Source organism: Mus pahari, chromosome 16 (assembly GCF_900095145.1).
Source record: "Mus pahari chromosome 16, PAHARI_EIJ_v1.1, whole genome shotgun sequence".
NCBI lineage: Eukaryota > Metazoa > Chordata > Mammalia > Rodentia > Muridae > Mus > Mus pahari.
In genome coordinates this window covers 65,609,062-65,631,224 of record NC_034605.1, presented here as the reverse complement: position 1 = coordinate 65,631,224, position 22,163 = coordinate 65,609,062, and the positions used below count along the sequence as shown (strand labels likewise).

General features: G+C 45.5%; 1 protein-coding gene across 6 annotated transcripts in view; it reads right to left on the bottom strand.

Annotated features, from left to right (window-relative positions):
• The window catches only part of Aopep (aminopeptidase O (putative)), a 310,014-nt gene that overhangs the window by 98,147 nt on the left and 189,704 nt on the right, over positions 1-22,163 (bottom strand). For 5 of the 6 annotated variants that reach the window (XR_003845374.1, XM_021215555.2, XM_029547341.1 and 2 more), the window contains exons 8-9: positions 3,671-3,773; positions 3,040-3,147 (exon numbers count right to left, since the gene is read on the bottom strand). The exons of the other annotated variant lie outside the window; for it this stretch is intronic. Coding sequence is in view for 4 of the 5 variants with exons in the window: in XM_021215555.2 (XP_021071214.1) it covers positions 3,040-3,147; positions 3,671-3,773 (211 nt within the window). In the remaining variant the exon portion in view is untranslated. The remainder of the gene's footprint in view (positions 1-3,039; positions 3,148-3,670; positions 3,774-22,163) is intronic. 6 annotated transcript variants of the gene reach the window in all.

Genomic DNA, 22,163 nt, shown 5'->3' with positions numbered 1-22,163 from the left:
AAAAAAAAAAAAAAAAAGCAAAAGCATGCCCAATGGCCACTAAATAAGGACAGAGGGACAGCCCCATGGTGTAAACTTCAAAGAGGTGAACCAGGGGAAGGACAAGTGATTCTGTCAGTTTCTAGCTGGCAAGCTACACCTCCCCAGCTTAGAAGTTGAGAAACTAATGAATTGCCCAGATCCCACAAATTCTCAAATACCTAGATACTTGCAAAGAGATGGGATTTATCGTTCCTTTTTTTTTCTAGCCATGGAGGGCCTGAAGTGTTTGCTGGAGAGATACATAAATGTGAGAATTGAGCCACTGAGGACAACTGGCTGTGTGCACCTGCAGAGGTACCCAGGTACTGTCCTCATCTGAGGAACAAAGAGAGACACTGGTCATGAGGGACAGCTCCCACATTTCAGGAGGAGGGAGTCAAACTCTTCCAAGGAACTCTGTGCGAGTGCTGCAGCTCTGTGCCCCTCCCCATCCATAACACCGACCTGTCAGATCAGAGAGGGGTTGTGGAACAAGCCTCAAGTGAGTTGGAACCAGAGATGACATTCCAGCACATGTCAGAATAAATAAAAGTCTGGGCGGGGCTCTCCATGCTGAGACTGAAGAGGCAGTGAGAAGGGACACAGCCCAGTGATGTCTAGCAAGTTCCAAGGAGCGAATACGTGGTCCAGGAAAATTTAAACCTAGCTATTTTGTGACACAGACGAGAGGCATGCATTCCTAAACAGTAAGAACTCTGAAGCCACACAGCCTGGGAAGCTGCAACGTGAACATCAATTTGATAATGAAATTGAGCCAACAAAGAGCTGAATCAAAATAAAATATTCCCAAATCTAGACACATGGTTAAGTGGTGGTGAATACTAAAATCATTTTTGCTGGCAAAGCAAACCTTAACAATGTAACAGTAACAACTGAAAATGAGAACTGGGGACATAGCAGAAGCATAGAGCTGCCTATTCTGCCTTTTCAAAACAAACAAAAGAAAACTGCTTCTGTTTTTGGCTTTTGAGACAGGTCTCATTCTGTCCTTGGCTAGCCTGGAACCTGCTTTGCATCCTGGCTAGACTGAAACTCAAGGAATCATAACTATGCACCTCCTCTTCCCCAGGCTCAAGTATGATGGGAAATCACACTCGGAATCCGTGAACCACATTTGTAGAGATGCTTCTTGACAGAATTGTCTAGCAAAAGTTCTGTGTCACGTTACTACAAACTCACTTTAGTTTCCCTTTTCATTAAACCTGGGTAAATGAAATCTTGGAAGCATACATAAGCCCGCTGTGGTGGTGTACACATGTAATCTCAGCTCTTAGGAGGCAGGAGTATTAAAGACAGTCAAGGTGAGCTTGAACTATATAGAAAAACCTGTCTCAAAAAGGTAAACAAAGTAAAATAAAATAATAATAACAAGGAAAAGCAGAAAGCAACAAAAGTTGACATGTAAGGTCAAGGGGGAATCGGTGAGAATGTAGTCATGTGACCATGAAGAACAGGGTTGGGGTTTCAGAAAATTTGATCAAAGAATCAGCCCTACCACTGCTGGAAAGCTGTCTTGGTTGGCAAAGCACAAGGTAGGTAAGGAAGCACAGGGACCTGGGTTCAGCTCTCAAGCATCATATCACAAACCAGTGTAGACAGATAGAATGTTCCACAGACATATGCCTGTGACAGGGAGTGGGCCTTCACCCCATTTGGTGGTTTGAATATGCTTGGCCCAGGAAGTGGTACTATTAGTAGGTGTGGCCTTTTTGGAGGAAGTGTGTCATTGTGGGCTTGGACTTTAAGACCCTCACCCTGGCTCTTTAGAAGCTAGTCTTCTCCTGTTTGCCTTCGGAACAATAGAACTCCCAGTTCTGCCTACACCACGCCTGCCTGGATGCTGCCATGTTCCTGCCCTGAGGACAATGGACTGAACCTCAGAATCTGTAAGCCAGTCCCAATTAAATGTTGTGTTTATAAGAGTTGCCTTGGTCATGTTGTCTGTTCACAGCAGTAAAACCCTAAGACACCAGACCAAGCTGGACTTTGCTGTGGTAAGGTTTATTTTATATATATTTCATCATAAAATGTGAGCAAAAAATAAATTTATAAGAGAGATGTGGGCCCCTGAACTGGCTCAGTAGTAGGTAGTAGCACTTGATGCTGAGTCTGATGACCAAAGTTTAATCTTGAGATTCACATGGGAAAAGGAGAGAACATGCTGTTCTCTGACCCAAATGTGCACACACACATGCACACGCACAAACATACATGCATACACACACACACACACACACACAAAATGAAAGAATGATATTCAACAGAATGAAATGGCAAAAGCACTTGAGTCAAGGACTTTGTTGCTGTTGGGGGCATTATTTGTTTTAGTGTGAGTGTGTGTGTGTGTGTGTGTGTGTGTGTGTGTGTGTATGAGAGAGAGAGAGGGGGGGGGGGGAGAGAGAGGGAGAGAGAGGGAGAGAGGGAGAGAGAGAGAGAGAATATTAAATGCACATGTGTGTAAGTGAGCATGCCTGCATGTGTGGAGCCCATGGTGTTTGGTATCCTCTTTTAACACTACCATCCTTGCTCCCTGGAGGTACCCGGGTCTTATCTTCCTCTGTTGGACTTCAGTGATTCCCCTGCCTCTGTGCCCCCTCAGTGTTGTGTTATAGGTGTTTGTGGGACCCAGGATTGCTGTGTGGGTGCTGGGAATTGAGATCTAGTTTTCATGCTTTCACAGCAAGTCTCTGAGCTGCTGGCCAAGGTGACTCTGAGGTTGCAGCCTCAGAAGGAGACGGGCTTGCCCAGATGACTCCAGCAGGGCTTTCTGGTTTTATAAGGTCACTCAGAATGCAACTGTGTTTGGTGGTGAACAGCTTGAAGTTACAGTGGGTTCCTATACTACCAGGAGCTCACACTCCCCATATCACTAGGCCTCTCTTTCTTGCAGTAAATGTAACAGTAAATTCTCTACCTTCTAGTGCTGACATAATCTAATCTCCAAATGCTGCAGCCCCTATAGTCGCTCTGTGAGTTCACCAGGATCCCATGAGTTACCTGAGAAAGAATCAACTGCCCATGAAACAGATGCACAAATTTTCTTAAGAACGGAAAGTAAATTTTCTCTCCGAGTGTTCTGGCTAGGAACCGGAGAAGGAAGTAGCCCTGGGGGAAGAAAGACAGACAGACAACAAGATGGCATCGGGAGTCATCACAATTGCTTACAGGGTCTACTGAAAGGCACTAGTGCATTCAGAATGTGGGGCCTTCTCTTGACCCAGACACCTTTTATATTCTGTCCAGGGAGGCTGGGCTTGGCGATGTAGGGCAGACTTCAGGGCCAACAACTTTTTAAATGTCATAACCACCTCTGCTTGAACCCTGCAAGGGAAGAGAGCCTTCACACCAAGTCCAGTTCACACCTGGTCCAGGGGTGTCTTCTGTTCTAGTTTCTACTCATTTGCAGCAGGAAACTGGCTTCCTCAGGCTGGGTCCTTCTGAAAATGGCTGTGTTTCGAGGCTTTCAGTGTTAACTGACCTGTGAGTACTCGGTCTAGGCCCACCGAGATGCTGTTGCAGAGGTGGAAGCCCTTTTCTTTGCCTCAACCATGTTACTCATGGTGTCCAGCTGTATGGCCCCAGGAGTGCTATTCTATAACTAACGGCTGTAGCCATCAGACACACTTACCTTTAAGTAATGAACCTGCATGAAGCCCTTCTCTGGATTGAGTCCATGCTTGATAACAGATGCACCTGAAGCACTCACGTGGCCAGTCTCTTCTTTGTTGGGTCTGGAATAACACAGTGCCACGTGTCGAAGTGTAGTGCATTCATCCTCACTGAGTCATTACCTCTCATTTCTAAGTTTCGGACTTGTACAGCTATGCCTTCCTTCAGCCCAACAGTCCCAGGTATAATTGGAAACAGTTTACAGTACAAACTCACACACTCAGCAAGAAGGATTTATACTCAGTCTGGCAACCCAACGTTGGCTATTGGCAATATTTTATGGTACCTTATCCAAGATGAAAGCCTGCCAGGCCCTCCAGGAATCTTAAACTCCAATATGAATTATTTATCACTGCGAACACCTTCTTGGTAAGGAAACGACTGGGAGACACAGTGGCAGCTGTTGTTCACTTGGGAAAATTATGAGTGTGTGTGCATGCGTGTGTGTGTGTGTGTGTGTGTGTGTGTGTGTGTTAATTGTAAAGAGTCACATCTCATGATCTACACTTAAGTCTCCTTTAGGATATATTTGCACAGTGAACCCACCTGAGAAGCACAAAAACAAGCACAGGAAAGGTCCTCGAGGCTCTTGTTTTGGGGACAGGGAGGACATTAGTGATCACATACTTGTTTCATAAATGAGTCTGCATCCAGGGTGATGCTTTGCCGTGGGCTTGTGGTGACACGTAATTTAAACCACTGCCCCATTATCCAGCAGGGTACTATCCATCATGTCCTTAGCTTCCCTAAAATGCCATAGATCCTTTGGAAGATGTGTGTTAATGGCAGGTAAGGGGAGAAATGGTCGGAGGGCCAACATAGAAAGGTGGGGCTTTGGGGTCTGAGCGTGATGGCTGATCATCAACTGTTCTTTGTCTTCTGGAATTGCTGAGATCGCTCTCACTGTGGAGCACAGGGCTGCCTGCGCCTCCCTGGTGAAGCCTGCTCAGAGGGCGCATCGCCACTTAGTCTTTCTCTTTCTTATCTATTACTCACTACAAGGTTGCAGAAGCTCTTGAACCTTCAGTTTATTAACTAGTAAGGTGTAAGTAATTCTACTTTCATCTACAGGTCCTGTGTAAACCCCTTAGCAAGGGCCATGAATAAAATAATTACTTCTTCAATGTAGTAAGATATTCTAACTGCTTTACATAAAGAATCCCTAAGTAATTTTTAGTGGAATATCCTGGAACATAGTTCTAGCCAACACGAGGCTCTAAACTAGCAGATGGCTCTAAACTTTGCAGAAGCAAAGGCAGTAAGAATGAGTAGCTATGGGAACTGACTCCAGAGTCTCAATTTCTCTCCTGCATCCTGAACTTACATGACTCTTGAATCACCCACCCTTTTGTCTTCAGGAGCCCACTGACACACATTAACTCAGGTCTCTGCTCTCAAGCCCTTCTCAAGACCAGATGACTATTTGAATGAGGAAAGTCACAATAGCTTTGCCAGGGAAATCCTACCACCTGTAGTTTTAACGCAGGGAAAAACATCTTCTCAAGGTCAAGCTTCCCAGCCCCAGGGTGAAGAACCCACTACCAGGTTCTTAGGCTTCTGTGCTCAGAACTGAGACTACTAAAGGGGAGGAGACAGTGAAGCAAATCTCTGTTCACTGGCTGGCTTCCAGCTCCAGTTCCCAAAGACACCTTTAATGGCCATTTTTCCTTTTGCCTAGAAATGGCCCTCCATAAAAATGCTCCTCTTACAATTTATTCTTCCCTCCTCTCCAAATGAATAATTATTTAAAACGATCCTTTCTGTTGACAGGCTCCCTAGCAGGGGTACAAGTTCTCAGAGATTCCTGTTAAAGTGGACATAAGAGCTAAAGCAAGCAGAGCACAGGCAAGCTCTGCAAGCCTCAGGAGGAAAGACACTCCATCAGCAGAGACCATGAGCTTCTGTCTCTGGGATACCTGCCACATGTCATGGTGCCAGCTCTATGCAGAGACACAACACAGAAAAAGCAGGACCCAAATCTAGGCCTGCCTCTCACAGTCACACAGAGGAAGCTCTCATACCCACCAGGTACACATACAGATGAAACTTCCCACCTTCTACTTCTGGAATCCCAGAACCCAGCAACACTGACCTCTAGCTACAGATGGGAAGAGCAGACTCCTTAAAGAGGGTGAATTTATAGTACAACTCCCTGGAGTAATCTAGCAACCATGTGTGCATTTTACTGCATGTGTTTTATTTTAATTTAAAATGTTAAGGAAGAGCTGAGCATTCTGGTGAATATCTAAAGTCGCAGTAGCTTAGAGGCTAGAGCAGGAAGAGACAGTGTGCAGCTAGGCAGAGCTACAAAGTGAGATGCTCTCTGAAGAGAACCCGATCAGATAAATGAAATCCTAAAAAGAAAACTTTTTAAAAGAAAACATATGCAAATAAAACAGTATCCACTTTTCCCTCAGATCAGTGGACACATGTGTAGCGTAATGGTGTTTACAACTTTTTTTGCCACAAACAAAGGGCTGGAATCAAATACAAGGGGAGAGCAGTGGGGGAAGCCGGGTCAGCTTGGAGAAACTTTTGCTTCTCTCACATCAGAAAATTGATTATACTTCTTCTGTCCACTTAGCCTCAACCTATAGATGACGGAGGAAGCTGTAGCAGCCACCTTGCAACCATAAGGTAGTAAGTCAGTGTACCCAGAGAGAAGGAATAAACCAAGGTAAACTTCTTTGGCATAAACTGAGCCCCACGTTAGCCTAGACTGCCTTGCCTGCCTTCTGGCTGCTTCTTGTGTAAGAAACATATACACCATGTGTTGAGGTCAACTTTCCTTTATAGTCTATTATCCATACCCATATGCACACATGGTAGATGGAAAGCTGGAGCAGCACTAACAGCAACGTGGCCTGGGTGAAGGCCAGTGCCTCTGTCCCGTGAACTCTGCATCCTCTTCAGCACCCCCTCCCTTACAAGAACCTGATGAGGAAAGAGTTGTGAGGATGTCTATTAGGAGCTCAAGAACAGGGGTGGGTAGAAAAGAACTCAAAGCTAGCCGGTGGCCAGTCAGATCCCAGGCACAGGATGCATGTACTCCAGGGCCCCGAGAGGAAGGCTCTTACATAACTCTGCAAAATCCTCAGGAGAGAGTCCGCGACTCTCTTTCCTTCTGAGAAGCCTAGGATGAAGTTCATATAACTAAAGCCACGGTGTAAAAGCAAAGTGTTAGTCATGCTGCAGCTGGCAGGCCCCGGTATACTCCTCTCCTGACATGCATGGAATGTGGGTGATCAAGTTACCAAGGTCATCTGGGCTCGTATGCTCTTGGTTTCTGTTGTACCTGGCACCAAATACAACAAATGAGGTGAACAAGACCTTCCTTGACTCTACCCTGCCTCTCCTGCACACTCACAGAAGCTATCTGAATACTTTCTGAGTAATGGTTGTATCTGACACATAGGGATCCCATTTGGAAAGAGGAGTCTTAAGAGAGGTCTGGTCCTTCTCAGCTACGATCAGGGGTAAGATTAAGAGAACGGCCTCTGTGAGGTGCTTAGTCAGTTAGGTGTTTGGTTCTGTCTGACCTGCCCAGCTCGCACAGATTATCTGCCAGCATCCCTCTTGTGCTTGTGGATGCCAACTGCCAACTGCCACTATATGCTCACTGATCCCTGTCTACTTGTCAAAGGTAGCCACCCCAACAAGGAGCAGAGCTTCATTTACACCCTAACTCTGAGGAAGTGAAACTCTAAGTGCCGTTGGAAATCCATAGGCACCTTGAAGACTAACAGGCAAAGACTATGCTGGGTGTGAACACCTTGAAGACCAACAGGCAAAGTCCATGCTGGGTGTGAACACCTTGAAGACTAACAGGCAAAGTCCATGCTGGGTGTGAACACCTTGAAGACCAACAGGCAAAGTCCATGCTGGGTGTGAACACCTTGAAGACTAACAGGCAAAGTTCATTCTGGGTATGAACACCTTGAAGACTAACAGGCAAAGTCCATGCTGGCTAAACACTTGGGTGTGAACACTGCCTCTGCCATGTGCAGCCCCATGAAGTGGAGTTCCCTCATTAGCAAAATCAAGAGATGGTGGCTGCTAAGACAGCTCAGTACAAGCATGGCTGAACCCTAGTACCAACAGACGTGTCAGGTGGAAAGTGGAGATGGGGAGCATGCTGGATAGATCAGCCAGAATGAGGAGATCCTGCCCAGCGCATAAGGTGCAGAGAGGTCAGAGAAGACACTCCAGAGGATGCATGTAGACAAGTGCTTACACAGTTGCTAACATACCAACACAGTGCACAGCACAGCACACACACACACACACACACACACACACACCACTACATACAAATGTAGCCTTAAGTCTTTGCAGCCTTTGTCTTTAAGCTGTTCTCTCATCATCTCTCAAGAAGGAGCAGTGAAATCCCAGTGCTGCTTAAAGCTGGAGGAAGTTGCACCCACCCTTTACCCTTCAGCTCACAGCACTCTGGGAAGAATGCAAGGGATTCAGAGGTGAGGATGGACTATTTGGTTGTTGTAACACCTTTGTGTATAAAATGGCCAAAAGGAACAAAGACTTGCCAGCTAGCACTTGCAGTATCAATAAAGTGAACAGGGCAAACGCTGTGGACACTTGAACTAATATTGTATGCGAGACTGTAAGCTTATCAAATATATTTAACTGCGAGTCTAGCGAGTCTACTTGGAGGAGTTTCCTAGCAGGACCATTTGCCTGCATTAGATGCAACCAGTGGAGTATCTGTCACCCTAGTGCTGCTGACAAGGGCAATTGCTAAGATGATTTGGGGCAGAAGGAGGTGTGTTCAGAGGATCATGAGCAACACATGAAAGAGAGGTCATCTGCTAAACCAGGCAAGAAAGGACAGCTGGCAGAACGGTGCAAACTCAAAGGAGCGAACACATTTTGATAAGTTGGGTAGAAAGCAAAGGAGTGAAACTTGACAAAGGACCAACTGTCAGGCATCTCACATCTTTACTCCCAGCACTAGGGAGGCAGAGGCAGGCAGATATCTATGGGTAAGAGGCCAGCCTGGTCCACAGAGTGAGTTCCAGGTCAGTCAGGGCTATACCGAGATAACTTGACTCAAACAAAGAAATTAATAAATTAACAAGCAGCAAGCAGCAATCATCACAAACCCAAAATATCACATGGTTCAGAATGGCAACAAGTCTGAAATTCCCGCTAAGAAACAAAGCCCCAAACACACCAAAAACAAGGGACAGATAAATATGATGGCCTGACGGTCTGAGTAGGATGTCTGTCTGTCTATCTGTCTGTCTCCCTCTCCTTCCCCCATAAACAATAATAACAAAACAAAAATTTTAAATTAAAAAATCAGAGGAGATAGAAAAATATAAAAATGGAAGACCATGTTTGCCCAGCATGGAGAAAAGACAAATGGAGCAAGCTCCATCCAGCTTCATTCAGTGAGAAGAGAGGTGGGTGGAAACAGGGCTTGAACTCTAGCAGCACACAGAGCTCTGCTTGAGGGAAGGGAAATACAAAGGGTATCCTCAGCACAAGGGATCACAGGCAGTGATCACAGTGTGGGGCACACCTGGGATCACAGGAGAGAGTGTGGGGCACACCTGGGATCACAGGAGGGAGTGTGGGGCACACCTGGGATCACAGGCAGGAGTATGGGGCACATCTGGGATCACAGGCGGGAGTGTGGGGCACACCTGGCTTTCAGCTAGCCACATGGGATGAGTGGCTGGGAGTTTAGCTAGAGTTCTCAGTCTTGTTGGCAACTGTGCCCTACTGTGATCTTCTATATCTCGTGCTGTTCATAAACATCAAGTGTTAAGATCCTTGCCATAGTACTGCCAGGAAAAACAAAAACCAGAATTACCAAAACACCCAGTGATTGTCAAATGCTCAGTGATAGTAGCAGAACATACACACACAGCTTCTCAAAAGGGCCTTTGAGCATTGATAATGTAAAAATAGCCAGGATTACCTTCAGAGGGAAATGAGGAAGACACAATGCACCTCTTTATACCTGATTGACAGCTTTCATACCAACGGCCTCTGCAGATATTTTGAGCACCCTACACTAGAAATGGCTTCTGGGTCTCATCCAGGCCCAAAGTTGTCCAGTACCTCCTGCCCTAATTTCACTTTCTATCTCTCCTTCAGACAGTCGCTGGGTAACTCAACTGGCATTCAGAGTTGTTATCCATGTAGAGAATGTTCCCCGATTTCCATCAATCTTTTAAAGATTTTAGACTAGTAAAATTTACCATTTAAAAAATGAGTCATTTATACTGGGCATGGTAGCTGGTACCTGTAATCCCATCACAAGAGAAACTGAGACAAGATGGCATAGGGGATTTCTGAAGGGGAGACCTAGAAAGGGGAAAATATTTGAAATGTAAATTAAGAAAATATCCAAGAAGAAGAAGAAGAAGAAGAAAAGAGGATTATTGCACATCTGAGGTCACCCTACGCTACAGAATGAGTTCTAGGCCACCTGGACAACACATAGAACTTCTGTCTCAAAAACCTGAGACCAGGAGCTAGAGAGGTGGCAGCAGTGAAGGGCATGTGTGCATCGTGAGGCCTGGACCTTGGATCCCAGCAACCACACAAGCCTGGCCTCTTCACACACCTATAACCCCCAGCTCTGAGGGGGAGCTGAGGCAGGTGGATTCCTGGGGCATGACTGAGAAAACCAGAAACACACGGTGTAGGGAGAAGATTCTGTCACAAAGGAACATGTGGAGAGTGTCAGAGGACAAACTGTGGCTTCTTCTGGTCTTTACCTATGCACCAGCACCCCTCTACACAATAAATAAGTAAGTGGGCATGTAAGCAAGCAAACCAACCTTAAAACAAAAGGCATATCCAGTAACTTCTACTGTATTCATAAGGCAGTATAACTATCATGAGTACCTAACTCCAGAACATTCTATAACACTCCAGAAACAGCATAAGCATGGACAATCCCTTTTCAGTATGGCAACATTTGATATCATTAGTCTGTGTGTCTCTATAGATTTGCTTAGATGATTCAGAGAAGTGAACTCATAAGCATGTAGGCTTTTCTGTCTGGTTCCTTTCCTAAGGTGCACTGTATTGAAGGTGCACGTGACATGCTTGAGCAGGTGACAACCCTCATTCTTATTGTAAGTTAATGATTTATCTCATGGATCTACCATATTCTCTTTATCTAAGCCTCTAAGTGGACACTTGGGTTGCTGCAGTGTTAGCAACTTATTGATGAGCATAGAGTGAGGAAAGTCTTCAGGCAGCGAGGCTGGAGCTTTGAAAATGGACAGGTCTGTCTTGGCCAGAGACCAGCATGCTTAGGGAGTGTTGGTCCCTATTCTCATTTTGCGTTTTTATCTTTCTTTGCACAGCTGTCTGGAAGCTATGTGTCATCAGCTATTTCACTGGTCCTAAAGGTATATGCCAAAACTCCAGTCCAGATACTAGGAAATAGACACACATGGCCACTGTATGGGACCTGAGCAGCCCAGCTCCCTGAATCTTAGCCTATTAAAGCATTACTAACTCCAAGGCAAGAATTCTCAGTGCAACCAATATGGATGTCACTGACCCTATAGGTGCTCTACATGTTTGCTTTCTGCAACAAAATCCTCCTGTGAGCATTCTTCTACAGTGTGAGTGTATGAATCCATTCTTCCAGTTGGTCAAACAAAGACCCAGAGACTTCTGTACCCACTAGTTGTATAGCACCTCACCATCTGAGCTTTCCTGAGCTAGTCTTCACTGCACTAAGAGACCAACCTCCCTTACTTCACTGTAAAAAGTGCTTCAGACTCTAGAATCCCCAGGGAAAAGAGTTTTTGGGCATGTCTGTGGGAGACTGTGTGGAAGTGAGGTGGGAAGACCTACCTGCTGTGGGGCTGGGGACTCTGTGCTCTGTAAATGGAGAAGGAAGCTAAGCAGCAAATGTCATCACCTTCTGATTCCTCCCTGTGGGTATGGTGGAAGCAGCTGCTTCTAGTTCCTGCCACTTTGACTTTCCTGCCATGACGGACTGTACTTTAGAGTTCTGAGCTGGAACAAACACATTCTACCTAGAGTTTCTGTGTCAGGAGTATTTTACCATCAGGAAAGGAAAGTATAACAGCTGCCAGAAACATCTGTGTATACGTTTTTGCATATAAAATGGACTGTTTCATCTCTTTTCAGTTTATAGCCAGGGTGGACCTAAGGGGCCACACCACCTTGTTTCTCCTCCTTAGGAGCTATCCTGCCCTCTTCACGACGGCCAGTTCCAATCCTCCAAATCCTCACGGATACTTACTACCCTGTCTTTCTTCTATAGGAGCCTTAGTGCGTGTGGGATGATACTGTGTTGTAGCACTGACTTACATTTTTCTGATGGCTTAATAATTACAGTGAGTGTCTTCTGTGTGACTTAGCAGTTGAATGTCCTCTTTGGAGAGAGATGTATGCTTGCTGTTCCCCCATTTTTCAGTTTGGCTGCTATTATTATTATTGTTATTATTATTACTGAGTTGTATGTTTTCATCCTCTTATCAGGCATGTGATTTGTCAATATTTTTTTCTCCTCTGCTTGGCAGTGCTGGGATCTGAGCCAGGGCCCTCTGCATATGAGGCAAGCTCTCTACCACTAAGCCACAGTGTAGCCCTCGGGTTTTCTAACTTTCCTGATGGAGTCCTTTGACTCTTAGTCCCTTTAATCTTAGTTTAATTTACTAGTTTTTGTTTCTCCTTTTGATTGCTTTCATTTCAGGTATCTTATCTAAGAAACTACTGTCTAGTTCAAGGTAGTGATCATTTATACATCCCATATTTCCTATTAATTATGTAGCTTTAGTGCTTCCTATTGTGTATGTTATGAGTGGCATGTGGACAGGCGTTGCCAAGGCATTGCTCACTGAACACACTCGTGCTGCCTCCAGACAATGCTCTGAGCATGCTTGTCTAGTGCCAATCAACCATCACCCGAGAATCCCTTACTCTACATGTCTGTACCACGGTTCTGGTTACTGCAGGTTGTGAATAGTTTTGAAACTGAGAAGCATAAATTCTACAACTTTATTGTGCCTTTTCAAGGTTGTTCTGGTTCTACAGGGGTGCCTTGCATTTCAACATGAATTTTAAGATCAGTTTGTTTATGTTTACAAGCAGAGAGCTGAGATTTTGAGAAGAGTATGCTGGGTCCGCAGGTCAGGGAAACATACCTGTTCTGAGTCACACAGATGAGGCATTCCCACACATTCTGGCCTTTCATTTCTTCTACAGTTACTCATTACTGCAGTTACTCGTTCACATGTGCTGTATTTCTTTTTTTCAAATTTATTCCTATATATACTTCTCTGATATTATTATAAATGAATTTTTCTTACCTCATCTTCAAAATGCTCATAACGAATGTATAGAAGCAACCAAGGTTTATACCTTCATCTTACAGCCTCCTCCTGTATTGAATTTTCTCATTTGCTCTAACACTCTTGGAGGAGTATCTTAGGAGTTCCTCTGCAGACGATGGTATCATGAAAAACACTGACTTCTTCCCTTTCACGTTCAACCTGAATGCCTCTTCTCCCATGTCTGTGCCTCATTACCTAATGGGACCTTCAACACATTGGTGACCCTAAGTCCAGCCCTCCACTTGTCTTTCTTTTCCCCTCAGTCTTTGGATTGAGAGGGCAAAGGAACCTGTCACACTAGATTCTAGCATGTGGCAGCTGTCTTCTGGCATGTCTTTGCAGTAGCCTGGTAGAATACTTGCACAGTTTCTGTTAGTCATTCTGGATCAAAACTACTGACTAAAACACTAACTAGATGATATGAAATGGGGCCCAGGGAGTAAGCATGTTCTTTATGAAACCAAGTCGGCCTAGGAGTTTATGAGAAAGTACTGGTTGGATAAGAAGTGTTCTGAATGGCTAAGAATTTATAATAAAGCAATGTGTGTCATACCTGCTTCAATCAACACCTAGGTGTGCAGGATCCTCAAGACAGGTCAATAAAGAATAAATCACTGCAGACTAATGCAGTGATATGAATGGCCCTTGGGAAATATTCCATAGGCTAACAGTGTTATATTGGATAAGAGCTATACAAAGCAGCTATATGCATATATACACATAAAATTTATTTTCTGAATATTCACAGGGAAACACCTGCAAGGCTTATCCTGCCTTAAGGGATTTGACTGTTATGAACTTCTTTAATCTAATATTTTACTTTTTGAGATTATGAAATAACTACATCACTCTTCCCTTTTCATTCTTCTCTCTAGAGCTTCCCATGAATCCCCTTTCCCTGCTCTCTTTCAAAGTCATGGCCCCTTTTTCTGAGAGAGAGAGAGAGAGAGAGAGAGAGAGAGAGAGAGAGAGAGAGAGAGAGAAAAAATATATCTCAATACATAGTATTATAATTTGTATTTGAGAGGAGAACAACCATGGCTAACTAAGCAGTGACTCTGGACTACCTTACCTCTTGATGGTTTCTATAACAAAAGAAACCCTAGTAAGTATTACTGCAAAAATAAAACACATGTGTAGCTGTGTGCAGTGGCCTGCAGAGCTCTCATGTTTAGCTGTACAATCAGTGGCCTGCACAGCTCTAGCCTTCCTTCATAAAACTTAGTGAAGAGTAACCAGGGAATGACCACCCCAAGATGAAGATATAGGATTGAGTTAAATTATGCCAGACATGTCTGATACCTTTGCTGTTTAAGAATGCAGTGGAGAGAGAGAAAGACTGCCTCCCACAGGAAACCTGTGTAGGCAGCTGGGAGGCAGCTAGTCTCTGGAATGGGAAAGTGCAGAGGTGGTTCCTGGCGAGGTGAGGGCCCTAATATTTTTTAGAGGGTAGATGGCCAGCTAGTACCTGAGGTCCAAATACAGCAAACTGGGTGTGTCAATAGGGAGAAAGGCCTGAGGCTGGAGTGATAGTGCAGGAATCCTAAGACGCAGATGCAGACACCTTCAGACCAACACAGGCTAAAGCTCAGGCCACAGTCTCAGGCAAGAGCTCGCGCAGGCCTCGGAGGCAGGAACTGTGTTATTCTCAGGAGCATGATACAATCAGTGTTAGCAGCAAGAGAGCCTCATGGAGCCCTTGCAGAGGGACCACTAGAGCAGCCCTCTGAGAAGTTAGATCAGCATGGGCTCTGGGAAGGTAGGGGATTCCCATGAGTCTCAGAAATGTTGCCAATTCCATTTTTATCTCAGGTCATTAATTAGTATGAACATCTTTGTTCAAATTTCAGATACCCAATTTAAATGCTGCCATTTTAATTTTGTAGCCTGGCATTCTTGCACTTAAAAGGCAAATGTTCTCTAAAGTCTTAGGAAACTTTACTTTTTCACATTTTAGCTATTTCTGGTTGCCAGAAAGCAAAGGGGGGACTTCCAGGCTCAGGATAGAAGAAATGCAGGGCCAGAACCCCCGTGTGTCCCCAGAGACAGAAGACACATCTTTTGCTCTTGCCACATTTGACAATAATGTGCCAGGTGATGTGGGCATCCATGATGACATCTAGCATGCACTGAGTATTTCACACCAATCACAGTGACTCCCTAGGATTCCATTATTCTACGTGTTTTAAATGATTTGGATGCATTTTTCCCTCACACTGACCTCTAATGTAGAAACTGGACAGCGTTATCCAGCCGCTGTGCGACTGTAGACAGAAGCTTAGCATGGTAGCACTCAAGGTTACAAGACAAGGCAAGACTTATGCCCAGGGAACCTGGTATCATACTCCTTTTGAAAACCCTATGCTACCATACTGGGTTGAGACCCAAAGACTTGACAAGCTCTCCAGCAGAGTTTAGGCCTGCCTCCATTCTCAGCTGACATCATTCAAATGAGGCAGGATTGAACATTCTAGCCAAGGATGGCAGCTGTTCCCTTTCATCCTCTTCAAAGTCTAACAAACATCATGAAGCCTGTGATTCAGCCAGTCCCTTTAAAGGGCCAGTCACTATGTGAGATCAGTGAAAACACTGCACTGTATTACTGAAGCCTTCTTTGAAGTTGGGTTGACATTTCTGTATGTTCTGAACAGTGATAAGTTAGAGACTCACTCAACCAGAGCCTTAGGTCAATGTAGCTCTGAGCTCAGCCTTCATTCCTGAAATGTCCACCTAATCCCATCTGGCCTCTAGACTCTGTCTCTTTGATCATATGTGATCCCAAAGGCTGGGTAATCTCCCTTGAACTCCATTTTCATTATGTCATTCCTGGAACTTAAAACAGCTTGGCATTATGGGAATTGTTCCAGGGAATGTGTAACTTTGGCATTTGAAGAGCCATTGCTTAGCCTGCCCTCACCAGGCCATCTTCAACCTCCCAGCTCCCTCATGGAGCTATCCTCTCTGTGAATCCAGCAAGCCTGTTCTCTTAGAAGTGGTCATTCCACACCTGGAATCCCACTCCCTGCATCCCTCAGCGTTCTCAGTGCTTCCTGTCCCACCATCCCAGTTCAATGTGTGCTAACTCAATCCATGCATGTTTCTTAGAGCCCCTTCTCAGCCTCCCAGGAACGAGATCTCAGTTCCCACAACTCTTGAGGATAGCCAAGCATTATCCTCAAGAGTTACCCAGCCTTTGGGATCACATTCTCTTGTACTATGTAATCATCCCATCAAATAAGATACAAAGGCCTAGGGGCAGAGATCATATCTACAACATTCTTCAACATGTATGGAGCACACACTCACTCAGCTCTATGTACCAAACTAAAGAGACACAAACTAGACATAGTCCTGAGTTACAAAAGGCTAATGATGGGTCATTAGAGAAAGATGCATGAGGGGCATAGACAACTTGTATCTTTCAAGGTCAGAATTGAAACACTGTTCATTTTGGAAGGCAAGAATATTTGTGCTGAGCCATAATGATGTGGAAAAATGCAGCCAGGAAAGGGTGTTCTGAATACAGGCAACGTGGAAAATGGCATGGAGGTAAGACTGGACAGTTGGCTAGACAGATGACTGGCATTTAGAGTGGAATTGTGAGCCTCGTGGTGTGTATACTGAAGCATCCAGTGCCTGAGATCCTGGGAAATATAATCCTTCAAGGTGGTCACAGTACAGCCATCAGTATGAGTCCTAATCTGAGAGATCTGAGCATAGAGAAACACCAAGGATGCACACTTGCAGACAAAACATCACAAGAACACAGTTAAGAGGTAGCCATCCACAAGCCAAGGAAAGGGGCTTTAGGAGAAATAAACCTGTCGATGGTTGCAGCTTAGAATTCTGGCTTCTACTGTAAAAAAGTCATTTTCTGCTGCTAAGGTCACTGCGTCTTGGGTGATTCACACAGAACGGTCTGTGAGATACCTGAGTAGGCAGAGGAGAATAGAGGAAAGCAAGTGGGAACACTAGGAAAACAGGTGCCTTGTGCTGATGCCTTGCAGCCCTCATATGCATGGAGCCTGGCTTCTTCCTGATGGTGACAGGAAGCTTTTGAAGGATTTTAAGGGAGGAAATGGCAGAGTCGTGAAGCATTTTCTTTTCTTTTCTTTTCTTTTTTTTTAAAGATTTATTTATTATATATAAGAACACTGCAGCTGTCTTCAGACACTCCAGAAGAGGGCGTCAGATCTTGTTAGGGATGGTTGTAAGCCACCATGTGGTTGCTGGGATTTGAACTCTGGACCTTCGGAAGAGCAGTCGGGTGCTCTTACCCACTGAGCCATCTCACCAGCCCCGTGAAGCATTTTCAAGGGAGCTCGTCCAGGGGCACTGAGACAGGGCAGGGCTGATGGTTAGAAGGAGGAGGTTTGCATATCATGGGCAAGGCCTTGCGATTGCATCCAGCACACAAAGGGAGGAGGCAGGCAAAAAGGAGGAAGTAGGGTCACAGAGATGAAAAAGTTTCTAAACACAGATAGAGGATTTAAGAGGAAAGGAGAGTCTACTGATGGAATACTTAGAATGGGCAGTTGCGGGAGGGGGTGTCCCAGGAGGGGAGGGAAGAGGGGAAGGATGGAGTGGAGCTCTCAGGAGATGAAGGAATGGGAGAGGTTGGAACTCCCAGGAAAGGAGGGGAAGGGTGGGAGGATGGAGCTCCCAGGGGAGGATGGTAGGGAGGAGGGAGAATGTGGAGCTCCCGGGTTCCACCCTGAAGGAGTGTGTGGACCTGAGTTTTGCTCTAATAAGTAAGCAGACGCATGGGATAGCATAGCCAGTATATCTGGCATAGGGAACCAGGAAGTGATGCCAGTGGGTAGCTTAGCATTTACCTCTGAAGTACCAAACGGTGAGACAGGGGTGCTGGCAATGGACTCACAGGAGCCTCCAACTTTGACAGAGTAGGAACTCTGTGGCTCTCAACCATCTTTGCCAAACATACTAGCTCCAGCTCCCTCCCTTACTCCATGACACTGTGGCAAAGAATAGGCACTCATTTGCTTTAGCCTGCCCCCAGAAATACCTTGGAAAATGCATCTCTCTGAACATGACAGGTACACTTGTCCTTTGCTCTAATGGGAAGAGCCCACAGGGACTCCTGCTGCCTCCAGGGCGACTGTATATGAATTGCCTGAGATCTTAGCTCCTTTTGTGTAGCTTCCTCCTCTCACTTCTACTTTCTCTTCCATTTTCCTTTCCTGGGAATACTTTTAAATAAGCCTGACATAATCTAAGTTCTGAGTCTTCATGTGGAAAAATCCTAAAACTGATTTTGGATAACATCACTCTGGAAGACCCTGTAACTAACTGGGAATGCAGTCCCCCGAGGAACATCAAATGTGGGACAAGAAGCAACTCTGATATGACCAAAAAGGAGATGGGGGCAGGGGCAGCAGCAGGAAGAATCCTTGCTTCTGGCATGGACGCTGGAGACAGAAGTTCCCAAGACATCCCAGTGGTGCCAGGGAAAGCAGAGGAATAAAGGAAGGAAAGAACAGAAAGATAGTTACAGAATACGGCACAACCAGGGCACAGGGCTTAGGGGGCAAGGCTTTTCTATTCCCAAGAGAGCAACATGTAGACTCCAGACAACTAGGTGCTCCCAACAGGGGTGACCGGTGATTAGGTGAAGGGGTGGCAGGTGGCACTATAGTGAGAAAGGTGAGCTATTCATCTGCTCAGGGCGAAGAAAAGGAGAGTGTTTCTGTGGATAATGGAAGACAGGGTGAGGTGGGTGCTTGTGGAGGAGAGCTCCAAGCACGTCCACATTGGGCAGGGAGCCCCAAAACAATGTCTGCCCAAACAAACCAATATTTGACCCTTTGATAATCGATAATGTTAGCACTCAGAGAGCTGAAGTCCTAGGAAGAATACAGCATGTCTGAGGCAGCCTAAAGACAGAGGCAACAGAGAGAGGAAGAGGGGAGGGGGAGGGGAGGGGAAGGCCGGCCTGGGATCGGAAGGAAGAAGCTACTGATTGGAAGGTAGACTGTCTCCTAGCCCAGGCCACATGCACCCTAGAGAGGAGAGGGGCATCAAGAAGGCATATATCTACCCAAAGCACCAGTTAGGGGCTCTTGAGGGGAGAGATTTTCTCAGGCTGGCTTGTGTCATTTTTCCAACTGATATGTCTACACACATCATGAGAAAACTGCCACATTCTTCAGAAATTAGAAATCCCAATTTTAAGAAAATTTGAGAGGTGAAAACTTCCAGGAGAATGGAGGGTTCCGTGAGAAGAGTTTTAATGAGCATGTCCTATGGCTTTAGGGTAGAAGCTGGGGGCTGAGGCACCATGCAAATTTGCAGATGGCTTACACTTTAGCTCTGGACAGAATTACAATGTGCTTCCCAACCCATCATCAGGGACAGTGTTTCTGTGGCCTCTGGGTAATGCATTCACACAAAGGTAGACAGGATGCCTTTATCTATCTAGCACTGCAGTGGCTGTGGTGATTCCAGCAGCCTTCTGCTTTCTTAGCTTGATCATTACTTTAAGAATTAATCCCAGGCTGGGTGTGGTGGTGCACGCCTTTAATCCCAGCACTCGGGAGGCAGAGGCAGGTGGATTTCTGAGTTCGAGGCCAGCCTGGTCTACAAAGTGAGTTTCAGGACAGCCAGGGCTATACAGAGAAACCCTGTCTCGAAAAACCAAAAAGAAGAAGAAAAAAAAAAAGATAAAAAAAGAATTAATCCCAAAATAAGCAGCAGTAATAAATCACAAACAAACAATCAAGCAACAACAACAAAATAAAATAAAGAGGCTTCTTCAGGCTGCGCCTTGTAGCTTGTCCACCACTTGTGGCTTGTCAGAAACCCTTAACCAAAAGCACTTGAGAAGATTGGTGATCCAGCTGTACTGAGACTTGAGGGGCCGGGAGCCTTGCAGAGATGCCCTAGCGTCTGGACAGTGCTGTACTGCTGGCACGAGACAACTGGCAATTCTGTCTAGGGCTGGCAGATGGGTGAGAGTGAGAGAGCCACTGTGCCTCTGCTAAGGCAAAGCCTCTAAACAGCCAACACGCACACTATCATGGACTTAGCAATAAGTCCCCGAATATTTGCAACTCAGGGTAAGGGACTGTGCTTCCAGAGCTGTGACCACCTTAGAGGTAGGAAGGGATTTACAAGACCCCGTTGGAGCCCAGATGACATTCATGGCAAAGTCAGTTGAAGACTCATTGGATGAAATGAATCAGCAGCCAATGTAGGATGCCAAGGATAAGATGCATGTCCAACACTGGGAGTATCAAGGCTGGCAGCAGCTGGTCACATGGTACAGGCAAGTAACCCCAGCACTGTAGAGTGGAGGCAGGAAGATCGCAATGCAAAGACAGCCTGGGCAACTTACTCAGACTCAAGATTCTTACTAATTTCGGCCTTAAATCGTGGGAGTATAAATCAGTGGCATGCACACAGTGGCATGGGTGTGTGTGCATGCAGTGATGACAAAATAAGGTCTCAAATTCTTGGTGTGTCTCTTCTTACTTTGGAATTCTCTACTGTGTAAAACCAGCAAGATGCCATTTTCTTTGATGGGGTGATTGGTGTTACCCACACACAATCCTTGGACATGTGGCCTTCTGACTTGATTTTTTTTTTTCAGTGCAATTGTAGGCAGAGCCGTGACAAGAGGGCACAGAGTATCAGCAGTGACACTGTGCACACTTTGTCTCTAAGGCTCACATGGCTCTCCATCCATCTTTCAAGATGGTGGAGTAGCTTGACAACAAAAGGCACTATCTCTGATCACTGTACTGTTTAAAGGGGCTCTTTCTCAGGGTCATCGGCATAGTGAAACACAATCTTAGAACAGGTTTGTATCCCTTTATTTAAAGGGGCTCTTTCTCAGGGTCATCGGCATAGTGAAACACAATCTTAGGACAGGTTTGTATCCCTTTATTAGTATGCCCTTTCTGTTTTCCATGTCAGTAACTTGAGGTTCTCTGGATTCATTTTAGGGAGAACCTCAGAGGACAGGACTAAGTTGAAGCCAATCAAGTAATTCCTCTGCACCGAGCATGCAGTGATGACTGTTCTCTGTATCTGTCTGCAAAGAATCCTTCAAATGCATTGCTTCAGTCAGCCTGAATTTAGTACAACAGTTTCTGAATATTAAGACAAAGAAAAATAAATAAAAGCCACAAGAAGCCTTGTATTCAAATATCTAAAATCCTCCCAACTCCTCTCACCATGGAAGAGATGACTGCCTGCAAGTGGGTGGACCACATCTCCTCAGAGGCCAGGTGTGCAAAGGAGCTTCTGAGGGGGCAGTGCAACTCATTTTACCAACTGGAGACATTCTGCAAGATGGTGTGGATGCTCTTCTCCACACCAAAGGACCATGACCAGGCAGAATCACAACCATCTGGGGACTTAAACATGGAGAAAGGAGAAGAAGCGGAATCTGGGGCTGAAGAATTTACAGTTCATACAGCTTGCCCTTAGCTGTGGTAGGTCCCCATGTTGCCTCCACAGTGATGCCTCCTGAGTTAGCATGGCCAGTTCTGCTCATGGCAATCACTCTTCACACCTCCCTTTGGCTACCCTCTCCCCATCACAGAAACAAGCATGGAACCCAAGGCCAATGTTATTGCACACACTTTTATCTAAAGGTCACATTTCCCAGGGGTGTCTAACACAAATCACTCCCACCTCCACTTTCTTCCATGACCTGGATGCCACAGTTTCTTCTATGTGCATAGCTATTTACCTAGGACCCTTTGCTGGAACATCTGACAACTTTGCTTGCCTCTTTGTTTCCTGGGTGGATGGAGTACACTCACGTGAGAACTGGTCAGGATGAATAGTCTCTTTCCCATAAGCTCCTGCCTTCCACTGATTTTCTGTCTATATTCAACATCTCAAAGTCAGCAGTGCAATAACAGAATCTTTATTACACCTGTTCTTCCATCTACATAAGTGTCATCACCATCTACCCAAGCACTCAACTCAAAGCTCCAGTCGTTCTGGGTACTCACTGCCCTTGTCTCTACAGTAAGCATCTGCTGGCTGTGTTTCTACAGATATCCACACACACACACACACACACACACACACACACACACACACACGCGCACACACACACACGCACAC